Raw genomic sequence first — 12,202 nt, 5'->3', positions numbered from 1 at the left:
GGCTCTCCAGATCCTAGCACTGTCTGATAGGCCGGCATGGAAGGGCCCTGCTTCTTTCTCTGACTTACATGCAATATATAACTGTTGGTGCAAAGGTCACCAGGCCCCCCGTCAGCTTTTGTCCTAACCCAGCGCTTACTCAGCTGTGCATGTTGTTTCCAATGGCTGTTAAGAGAGTGGCACCAAGCTGCCACCATCAGTTCTGCAACATTGTTCAGGAAGATCTTATGACTCAGAGCTAACCGAGCAGAGCATACCAGTATCCTTCTAAATCCTTGAGAAAGTTAGGAAAACTAGTTGGCCCCTAACCTACACCAGGACTATGACCAAGAAAGTCACCAAGGCAAACCCAGGTGTAATCAGTGCAACAGCAGGACACACTAACTTAACCTTCCTTTCCTGTGGAAACCATTTTAATCACAGCTCTCAAACCTCTCTTAGTCCTGTATTGATGGCACTGGTGACTTGAGTACTCATGAATGAGAATGAGCCTGCTTAATTTCTGTGGGGTCTGGCAGAATTACTTTCTTTTTGATGAAACTGGACAACTATTAATACAGCTCTCTGTGGAAGCCGCACAGTGGGGTAAAAAAAAAACTCCATCAACTTCCAGGACTTAAACTTTCCAGACCCAGAGGAAAGCATGTGCCGTCTTGTGCAAACAGATGCATCCAATGCTGAGATGCTGAAGCTGTGGAATGTTCAAGTTACTGCCCTTGACCTAGTTCTCTGCACAACAAGCAATCTTTTGATAATTTGGTTTCTTTTTTCCTTCTCTTTTTTATTGAGGATAATTGCTTTACAATGTTGTGTTGGCCTCCGCCACACAATAAGGGGAATTAGTCACAACTGCACATGTCTCCTGTCCCTCTTGAGCCTCCCTCTCCTCTCCCACCCACCCCTCTAGGTCATCACAGAGAGCCGGGCTGTGCTCCTTGCGTTCTATGGCAGCTCCCCAGCAACTCTGGTTCACACATAATAGTTTATATATGTCACTGGTGCTCTCTTAGTTCTACCCTACCCTCTCTTTTCCCCACTGTACCCACAAGTCTGTTCTCTGTATCTGCCTCTCCATTTCTTCCTTATAAATAGGTTCATCAGTACTGTTTTTCTAGATTTCATATATATGCATTCATATACAGTATTCGTTTTTCTCCTTCTGACTTCACTCTGTATAACAGGCTTTAGCTCCATCCACTCACTACAACTGACCCGCATTCATTCCTTGGATAAGTTTTCAATTAGCAATAACTGCAGCTCGGATAAACCTCATTGGCTATGATGATAACTGCCACAGTGCAGAGCTCACTTGGTTTCTTATTGTTTTTTTTTTTTTTTTTTTGCTGTTGTCATCTAGGCTGCTCATTTGTCAGGTCCTCTCCTTGGGTCTTAGATCTGCCTTGGGAGAGTTCCAGGGTATATCTCTGCGCCACCATAGCCCTTCAGAGATTTGCACCAGCAAAGTGTGCTTCTGGTCTTTTTTCCCCTGGGTGAAACAACCCTTGGTTCCTCTAGTCCATCCTTTGGAGACCCTCATCACCATGTGGTGGACAGCACCTGAAGCAGATGTTGTCAGAGATCTGATCCCTGGTTGGCTTTCTTACAGTTTTATACTGTAAGCGTCTAGGGAGCGGTTCAAATTGCTCTAGAAAGACAGTACAAGCCAGACTAATTGGCAGCCCATCAGAAGCTGTTGTCTGGCTGATTTCCCGTAGAGGAAAAGGGGAGGAAAATGTGGGCCTGGTTAAGATTCTGCCATCTTAATAAATGTCCAGCTAAAATGTTGCTTGCTGTGTCATGGCCAGGATTTTTTTTTCTCTTTAAATTTTCATGTAAAGTAGAATAACTTTAGTTTGTCCTCTTTTATTTGTCTCTTGAACTTTACAAAAATAGGTCAAGTGTATAGCATGGCCCACCCTGAAGATTAAAGATCTTTGACAGTCTGAAATAAATTAGTCAGAGAAAACACACTGAAATTTTAGGATAATTATTAAGTCTAAGAGTTTAAGACTAAAAGCTAAGCTAGAAGCTAGCTTGAAATGCTGTTAATGGTTACTTTGATGTGATGTTGCCACTTTCTTCTTATGACCCAATTCATTTTTTACGTGATAGAAGATTGACATTTTTACAAATGATTTTGTGAGGTGAATTTTACAGGAAGAAGTTAAGCTGCCAAGTCCAGCTCAGTTCTGTATATAGTTTAGTGTGTAACATTGGGCAAGTCACTAAGCTCTCTGCCTCAGTTTCCTTATCTGCCAAATAAGAGCCTGGCCTCAGTAAACTGAGATTCTTTCAGACTCTGAGCAGTGGTTCTGGACCTTTTTTTCCCAGGGAAACTAACACACACACACACACACACACACAGCCGGGCCTCAGTAAACTGAGATTCTTTCAGACTCTGAGCAATGGTTCTGGACCTTTTTTCCCCAGGGAAACTAACACATGCACGCACGCACACGCACACACGCGATTATGTTCTGTTCTCAGGAGCTGTTTCCTGTGTGTGTGTGTGTGTGTGTCTCTGTGGTGGTGGTTGTTGCTTTTTGTTTCAAGGTGGCAGTATAGATAAAATAGGATGCAGGTCAGGCATAATTCCCAGTTCTAATCCCCCCTCCTTCTCCTCAGTGATCACAACTTTTACATCAATAACCACAGCTCTCGTGAAATGCACATTTGTGGAATGTGTGCATTGAAAGATTTTTTTAAGTGCAAAATGCATCAGTTTTTGAAAAACATTAATTCTGTTCATCCGCTGAAGGTGTAATTATATATTCTTCTGTTTACATTCTTTCTCCCGGCTTACTGAGTTCTACCACAATGAAAAACCAACCCCTCTGCAAACCTCCCCCTCCAGAGGAGTCTTAAAAAAGCAGAGCTCCCCAAGTACTGGCCAGCCTGATCACTCTGAAAGGCTGGGTCCCCTGTTTGTCCCATGGCTGTCCTCGTAGGAGGCCCAGAAAGGTCTGCAGTGACAAAGTTTGCCCCCCAGGGCTAATTATACAGCGGCTTCTTGGAATTGAAAAGGAGAGCTGTTTGGTCTCCTAAAACAAAGCGAAATAAATGACTGCTAAAATAACAAAGTCTAGGTTGTCACCTCAAAGGCCCTGTTGATGGCAGTGATATATCCATTCAGGTGCCAAGCTGGGTAACCCCACATGCCTGTCTGTCTGCAGGACCAACATTCTCTTAAAGCAGTTCTATTCATCCAGCCTCGTAAAGAGAGCAGCTCCCCACCTTCCTGCCAGGAGCAAGGTTGTTAGATCAATTAGCAGCACCTCTGCCACCCAGATAGTTCCACTTTCTTCTGAAAGCAGGCCTCTCCCATTCGAATCACACTGAAATGGCACCATCCATGTGAACTGCAGGCCCTGAGGATGACAGGCTCTCCGGCTCGCCTGTCGATTGCAGTGCAGCGTATGCCAGTGTCGGTGCTTGGAGAGGCCTGTATCAAGACTACAGCTGAACGAGAACGTTCGAGCTGCGCTGGAGTCAGCATGACCCACCGGAACACTGTCTCTGGGGTGGCCCCCAGTGGGAACCTATCAGGAGGGCTTCACAACACAGGCCAAGAGACGAGTTGAGTTGACCAGGCTTTCTATTTAAGTGTGACTCAGATATCTGTCGTCTGGTCTTCCCTGTCCCTTGAGATATAAATAAGCTTTGCTTCAAATTGCACAGGCTATGGAAATCTGAATTCTGTGACTTCCTGGGGGCTTGGGGTCTCTGTCTCAGCTCTTGCTTCTGTGTCTGGGACCTTAGCCCTGCAGCTTTCAGGTTGCTTATGAAAAGGCATGTATGAGCATGGGACCTTCCAGAAAGCTGGTGTCATCAAGACGACCCCATTTCATATCCCATAATGGTATAATTAACAGTGCACCTGAGTATAGTTAACAGTCCTCATGAGACTTGCCTGTTCTCTTAAGCTTTGCTTCTCAGGGTGTGGTCAGAGGCCCGATAGTACCTGTATGACCTGGGTGCTTGATAGAAATACAAAATCTTGAGCCCGACCCCAGGCCTGACAAGTCAGCATCTAGGTTTTACCAAGATCCCAGGAGATTCCAGTCCTTAAAGTGTGTGAATCATGGATCTAAAGTCCTTGGCTGTCCCCTCACCCTGGGCGGATTCTCTGTCCCACCCTTGCTCCACACGGTACCCAGTCTTCTACCTCCTCTTTCTTCCCCCTCTGTTCTCTCTCTTGTTCTTTCATCTCTTCCCTCCCTGTCAGGAACTACAAATAAATTCTTTGTATCTTGACAGATCAGGCCTCTTCTCTGGAGCCTCAGAGTCAGTCATCACCTAGGCCCTGAGGGTCTCACCTTCTACCAGCTCTCAATCCTGTCCTCAAGCTTATTAAAGTATTTGTCTAAACAAGGTCCCCAGCTTAGAGGGACCCTGATACCAGATACTCTGATAAAAGAAATCTCTCCATCTCAGTATAAAACATAGCCGTGATTTTATCAAGACATTCCAGAAGTGAAAAGTGAGAACTGTTGGTCACTCAGTCATGTCTGGCTCCTCATGACCCCGTGGACTGCAGCCTGCCAGGCTCCTCTGTCCATGCATTCTCCAGGAAAGAATACTGGAGTGGGTAACCATTTCCTTCTCCAAGGGATCTTTTCAACCCAGGGATCAAGAGCCTAAGTCTCTTGTGTCTTCTGCTTTGCAGGCAGATTCTTTACCATTTGAGCCACTGGGGCTTTCACAAGACATCCAAACAGACTCTTAAATCAGTTCAGGATTGTTATCTATCATATAAGCGCTTCTCAGTGGCACTAATGGTAAAGAATCCACCTGCCAATGCAGGAGACACAAGAGACTTAGGCTCAATCCCTAGCTCAGGAAGATCCCCTGGGGCAGAAAGTGACAACCCACTCCAGTATTCTTGCCTGGAAAATTCCATGACAGAGGAGTCTGGCGGGCTACAGTCCATGGGGTTGCAAAAATTAGCTCACATGTGCACACACACAGAGCTATCAAACATGCCTTAGACCTGGAGAAACCGAGTCTTCGACAGTAAAGTGACTTATTCCAGGTCTTCGTGCATAATTTTTTCATGTAATCATTAAGGTTTGCCAGTGGTCTTTTTAATGAATAGAGAAGATTAAAGGTTACCCCTATGCTTATCATTCTCAGTTGCATTCTGATGTACTTTCTGGAACAGGAGAAAAGAGTGTAGTTACAGCTCTGGGGATCACAAGCTTGGGGACACACCATGGGATCCTGTTGTAGCTCACCTAACAGTTTCATGTCATGTGTCTCCCAGCTGGGCACAGGTTGACCTGTAAGGTTCTTTCCAGCTCCATCATCCTTTCAGATATGAAAGTTAGGAATCTGTGAAATTGTGAATTACCAAATCCCCCCGTGTTGTGGTTCAGTTCAGTCACTCAGTCATGTCCAACTCTTTGCGACCCCATGAATCGCAGCACGCCAGGCCTCCCTATCCATCACCAACTCCTGGAGTTCACTCAGACTCACGTCCATCGAGTCAGTGATGCCATCCAGCCATCTCATCCTCTTTCGTCCCCTTCTTCTGCCCCCAATCCCTCCCAACATCAGAGTCTTTGGCAATGAGTCAACTCTTCACATGACGTGGCCAAAGTACTGGAGTTTCAGCTTCAGCATCATTCCCTCCAAAGAAATCCCAGGGCTGATCTCCTTTAGGATGGACTGGTTGGATCTCCTTGCAGTCCAAGGGACTCTCAAGAGTCCTCTCCAACACCACAGTTCAAAAGCATCAATTCTTCGGCACTCAGCTTTCTTCACAGTCCAACTCTCACATCCATACATGACCACAGGAAAAACCATAGCCTTGACTAGACGGACCTTTGTTGGCAAAGTAATGTCTCTGCTTTTGAATATGCTATCTAGGTTGGTCATAACTTTTCTTCCAAAGAGTAAGCTGTAGCTCCTTTTAAAAATCAAATCTCACTCAAGAGTACTTGAATAGGTAACGCTCTGAATTTTTTCCTCTTTGCCCTTGGTTTTGTTCCCAGGAAACGAGAAGAAGAAAACAAGCGGAGAGAGGCAGAACAGCAGAAAGGAAGGCTAAGCCCAGATTCCTGCAGACCCCATGCTGCTCTCTGTCTGCCCAGCACCCGAGCTGAGCCCCACAGCCAGAGCTGGGCCCCCAGCAAACAGCCCCCCTGCAGCGATAAGGCCCAAGGCCCTGAGCAGAAAGCCTGCAGACGGTCTCCAGGTAGAGGGTCTCCAAGCAGAGCCCCCCAGAAGGAGCAGCAGCTCTCCTCAGACTTGCAGAGAACAGAACCCAGAAAACCAAATGGTAAGTGTATTGCCTTGCGATTCAGTGCTAACCCATAGACTGTGGACTCTTTTGTTTCATATTATTTAGACCATTTACATTTGAGGTAATTATGTCAGCACTTAAGTCTGCCACTGTATCATTTATTTTCTGTTTATTTTTTCTGTTTCTCTTTTCTTCCCTTCCTGTTATATTTCCTCAAATTCTTTGTTAGCTTGGGATCGTTATATGGCAGTCCCTTACCCATGTTAATTAAAAATGCCTCTTATTTTTTAGCCCTCAGAGTGAATGCTCCTTCCTCTGACACGCGTGCATTCCCACCCTGAAGCTTTTTCCCTTCTATATGCTCCCGCAGCTTTCCTGTGCATCCCTATTGTAAAGATCCTCAGCTTGCACTGTCCGTGGATTACTGGCTTACTTGTCTGTTTTTTCCGCTAGACTATACAACCTGTAAAATCAGGATTGCTTCAGTTATGTAATGCCGTGTAACAGACTACCCTAAAACTAAGTGATTTATAATAACAGTTTACTATTTCTCGTGATTCTGTGGGTTGGTCTCGCAGTTCCTCTTCAGGTATCATCTACACTCACTCATGTGGCTACATTCAGGTCAAGGTCAGTTGAATTGGTTGGTCTAAGATGGACTGACTTGACTATCTGGCAGTTGGTGGTGGCTGTCAGCTGGGATTCCTTGACTCTTTTACATGGCCTTTCATCCTCCCACAGGCTAGACTGGCTTCCTTACACAGCGGTCTTGGACATCATTCTGACAAAGCACAGGAAGAAGCTGTAAGACTTCTTGAGGAATAGGTTCAAGAATGTGCATACCACATTTTGTTGATCAAAGGAGTTGTATGATCATCCCAGACTAAATAGTATAAAGAAATAGAATCCATCTTTGCATACTAAGATGGGAGTGATTTTGGGCTATTAAACAATCTATCACAGTTACTTTTTGGTCACAGATTATTCACATTTCTCCCACATGTAAAATGTTTCATCCCTTATCTTAGGACCCAAAAATCTCATCCCAGTTAACACATCAAGTTTGAAGTCTGGGATCTTGAGACCTGTGTGAGATTCCCCATGTGTGAATCTTTCTGATTCAGAGAACAGTCAAAAAGAACACACATTGGCCCACACATGCATCCAATAAGCAATGGTGAGATGACCAATTCCAGGTGGCTCAGAGGTAAAGAATCCACCTACTAGTGCAGGAGATTTGGACTTGATCCTTGGGTTGGGAAGATCCCCTAGAAAAGGAAATGGCAACCCACTCCAGCATTCTTGCCTGGAAAATTTCACGGACTGAGGAACCTGGTAGGGTACAGTCCATGGGGTCACAAAGAGTCAGACACGAATGAACAACTGTGGATGCACACAAACCACAATAGATACTCCTGTTCCAAAAGAGGAGAGATTGGTACATGGCAGTCACTGCTGCTGCTGCTGCTGCTGCTAAGTCGCTTCAGTCGTGTCCGACTCTGTGTGACCCCATAGACGGCAGCCCACCAGGCTCTGCCGTCCCTGGGATTCTCCAGGCAGGAACACTGGAGTGGGGTGCTATTGCCTTCTCCATAGCAGTCACTAGTCCATAGCAGTTCTAAAAGCCACCTGGTTATACAGTGGCAAGGCCCCTACTCTGAGGTATGAAATACGGCTTGAGTAAGGTCTGGTTTTACTCCTCTGTGTGTTTTCTATGCCATGTTCATCTTGGCTGTGGGCTGTGCCACCTGGGTTCTTGGCCCTGCTGAGAAGTCTTCCTTTTCAAAGAGACGTAGCCCATATTTGCAGCTGAGTAGCTTTCTTAGCCTGTTTCCAGCATAAGAGAAATTGAGGACCCAGAGGCTCCTTTGTGTTTGAAACTGCCTCCATAGGTCAAGCTCGTGGTACTCTCAGTGATACAATTATTTCAAAAAATTTCATGGGTCTCCTATGAATCTGATTGAGTTCACTTCATGTTTCAAAACCACATCAATGATTATTTTTCAAATAGGCCTTTCTCTACTTTGGGTGGCTCCGGCTACTATGGAAAAATGCCCTTGAGATTCTTTTGAGTTCTTTTGTCTAGCCAAAAGGCCCACAGTGTACCATCTTTAATATTTATGAGATCTTAATAAAGGGTTGCACAGCCATACTCTTGATTTGATCTTTATCTCTAGGTCATATTTTACTATGAGACTCTTTTGGTGGCTTAAAACAGTTTTCTATTCTGACCCAGCACTGGGTTTTAATAGGTACTGTAAATTCTTCTTGTAAGCTGAGAAGTTCTTTTTTTATCTTATTTCTTTCTCTCTGTATGTGCGTGCTAAGTGGCTTCAGTCATATGCAACTCTATGCTACCCTATAAACTGTAGCCTGCCAGACTTCTCTGTCCATGAGTGTTCTCCAGGCAAGAATACTAGATGTGGTTTGCCATGTCCTCCTCCAGGGATCGAACCTGAGTCTCTTATGTCTCCTGCACTGGCAGGTAGGTTCTTTACCATAGCACCACCTGGGAAGCCCTCTTTCTCTCCACAACTTATCATATGCAGCTAAAAAATCCATTTGATATTTTCTTCAACATTCCTCCTGGAAAACTCCTAAGCCATATCTGTAAGTTCATTAGGTGTATTTTCTGTCTTCCAAGTTACTGCAGGTTGCCAGTTATCATACCACTGAACTACATGGTTCACTTTTTTCCAGACTCCTATAGCAACTCCTATAGAAACTTCCTATAGCACTTCTCTAGTCTTCACTAGTTAATAATGTCTTCATTGTCTTTCTAACCTCTGCTCACCAGCCAGTCCCAAAGTCAGTGCTCTGGGTTTCTGCTAGGCCAGCCAGCCTCTGTTTTAGGGATCAATTTCTGTGTTGATTATCTCCAGTGCATTAACACCCCACCCTCCAAACTAAGTGGCTTAACACAGTGATTTATTATTTCTCACAGTTCTGTGGGTCGGTTAGGCAGTTCCTCTACTGGATCAGCTGGGCTTGCTTTTGTAGCTGCTAGAAGGGTGGTCAGGCTAGAAAGTCCCAATGTCTTCCTTCACATTTCTGACAATTGGTGCTGGCTATTGGCGATTGGTGTCTCAGTTCTCTTCTACATGCCCTTTCATCCTCCAGTAAGTTAGATCATCTTACTTTCATACTGTTCTTAGGACGGTGTCCTGAAAAAGGAAAGCAGAAGCCACAGGCCCTTTTGAGGCCTGGGCTCCAGAACTATCACGTCCCTTCTACCACATTCTGTGGATTAGAGCAATTCACAAGGCCAGCCCAGTTCAAGAGAGTGGAGACATAGACATATTGCAAAATCACATTTGAAAGGTGAGTGGATCCTCAGATGGGAAAAATCCTTGGCCATTAAACAGTCTATCAGAAGGACCAATATGTCTCTTACTTCTATATCCCAGCAGGGTATTGGGCACATAAGAGATATAATAAGCATTTGTTGAATATATATCTGTATGGTACTGGCTAAGTGCTTGAGATTCAGTGGGTATGACTGGTGGGAGTGTCAGTGGCCCTTACATTTGGAACATGCACAGTGGCTAAGGCAGCAAACTCTGTTTGCTTACCTCTTTCCTTACCCCAGTTATGTATAGTCAGTTATTTACTATGTCATCATTTAGAATCTTGCCTGGAGAATTCCAGGGATGGCAGAGCCTGGTGGGCTGCTGTCTATGGAGTCGCACAGAGTCGGACACGACTGAAGTGACTTAGGAGTAGCAGCAAGGTATCTCAAACTCAACCTGTCCAAGATAGAATTGAATGACATATTCATCCATCTGTATGTCCATCCCAGGAGTAAAATCTGATCATTTTCTTCTTTTCCTTTACCACTCAAAATCCAGTCTGTCACCAGCTGTCACCTTTACTCCCTAAATACCTTCCAGATCCATTCTCCGCATCTCATCTACTACCACCACCTGGTCTAGCTAACGTTTGCTTACCTTCGTCTCTGTCTTGGACTGTTGCAGCAACTTCCCAGCTGGCCTTACTTATCTGCTCTGATTCCTCTAATCCATTTTCTTCTCAATATGTGAGCATATCAGTGCCTTCGAACGTGAAATCGCATCAAAGCCTTGTAATCAGCACTTCTCCAGGAACCAGGTTCCTTTTGTTGGAGATGGTAATAGAAACCAAGATCTGAGTGCTAGGTGTGTATACCACTGTTGGACTGTCATTGCTTCTAAGCCCTTTCAACAGAGAGAACAGAAATATTTATATCTATTTGGCATCTATTTGTGTATATCACACACACACTGTTTTCATATCAGTACCTCCAATTGCATTTGACACCACAGATTTTATTCTAGCTTTTATCTTTTTTATTTGAAATTTTTTTCTCCCAACTGACAGATCTGGCTTCAGTTATCTGTGATATATATGCTTATTTGTTCAACCCCGTTGTACACCTAAAGTAGTTTTAGAATTGCCATCCCATACCCCTTTGAGAAATAAATTTACTAACTAGAGCTCAGTATTTTCATACATTCCTTAGTCTTACAGTACTCAGCCAAAATATGATTTTACAAAGTTACTTTGGTAAGTTCCCTTCTGCACGTTTTAGTGTGATTACCTCATCTATTTGTAATAGTGTTAGGTTTATTTGTTATTATTTTTATTCCATCTTGGGTTCTTTCCCACATTCTAGCTGATTCTAATTGCTGTTTTTTTGGGTTTTTTTGGTAGTGGGGTACTTTTTATTTAAGCAGAAAATGACATTTTCTCATAATTATAAAATTAATTAATGTATGTTACCAGAAAATTTAAATAAGAGAAAAGAACAAAGAAGAACAAATAAAAATCCTAAAAATTAACAAAAATCTTTTTAAAAAATCTTAAAAGTAAACAATTATACAAACCCTTCTAATTTTTTTAAAATCAGAAAATTGTGGCCATCCTGTTTTGAGGTATTCTTATATCATTTCTTTGTTTTCAATAAAAGTGTTAATAGCTGCTCTGAATACAGCATGCTTTGTTTAATCATGCCTGTGTTGCAGAATATGTAAACCAAACAGCTTTTCTTATAAAGTTTTGTGTTTATCTCTAATATTTATAGCTCTTTAAACTTGCTGCCAAACTTCTTACCAAGAAGGTTGAAGAAGTTTGTTCTACCCTTTCAAAAGCCAAAACTGAAAACCTCTCTCCAAACACTTAGGCAAATAATGGTTTTACTAAATCCTAGTTAGAAAGATGAAATTGTGTCATGTTTTTATTGGCTTTGTGTATTTATTTTCTGGATTATTCACTAACATCCTCTGCCAGTTTTTATATTGGTTTTTCATTTTCTTAATAGTTATAAAATCTTTTTATATAATAAGGATAGTAACCTTTCTCTCTCATATATAATAAACTTTTTTGCATATGCTATAATCTGTTTCATTTTTTTCTTCTGAGATTTTCTCTTTGTGGTTTTATGCCAAGAAAACATTTTTCTCACTTTAAAATAAATACATATATTTTCTAATTTTTAATATCTCATTCAATTTGTTGTATAGTGAATTTGTAACCAAATGGTTTCTTTGTAGAGAATAAGCGGTCATGCCAGCCATAAACATTGAGCCATCTGGAGCTACTGTGCTTGCAGCAGGCTTGTGAACAGTGGCTTCTGGAGAGCATAGCGTTGCTGTCTGGGGTTATGCCCAGGGTCTGTGAGCACCTCATCTAATTCAGAATGCCATCTTTATTTTCAGAAATGGGAATATTTTTAGCTTTCTGTTCTTTCTCACTGATCTGTCTCTACTAATACCCAAATCACATTATTTTTATCATTAGTTATTAGTGTGTAATAATATCTATTGATAATAGTCTCTGCATTACCTGCTTCTTTATGATAGAGTTTGTTTCTTAAAAAAGATTAGTACTTACCTGGTTTTGGCCGTGCTGGGTCTCCATTGCTTCCCGGGCTTTTCTTAGTTGCGGCACGTGGGGCGACTCTCCAGCTGTGGTGTGCGGCCT

General features: G+C 43.1%; 1 protein-coding gene across 4 annotated transcripts in view; it reads left to right on the top strand.

Annotated features, from left to right (window-relative positions):
• INVS (inversin) overlaps positions 1 to 12,202 on the top strand; it is a 138,708-nt gene that overhangs the window by 106,775 nt on the left and 19,731 nt on the right. For all 4 annotated transcript variants that reach the window (XM_069576059.1, XM_069576056.1, XM_069576057.1 and 1 more), the window contains one exon: positions 5,994 to 6,280. In XM_069576059.1, coding sequence (XP_069432160.1) covers positions 5,994 to 6,280 — 287 coding nt within the window. The remainder of the gene's footprint in view (positions 1 to 5,993; positions 6,281 to 12,202) is intronic.

Source organism: Ovis canadensis, chromosome 2, assembly GCF_042477335.2.
Source record: "Ovis canadensis isolate MfBH-ARS-UI-01 breed Bighorn chromosome 2, ARS-UI_OviCan_v2, whole genome shotgun sequence".
NCBI classification, from domain to species: Eukaryota; Metazoa; Chordata; class Mammalia; order Artiodactyla; family Bovidae; genus Ovis; species Ovis canadensis.
Note: the sequence above shows the minus strand (reverse complement) of the source record. Positions and strands in the feature narration are given on the sequence as shown.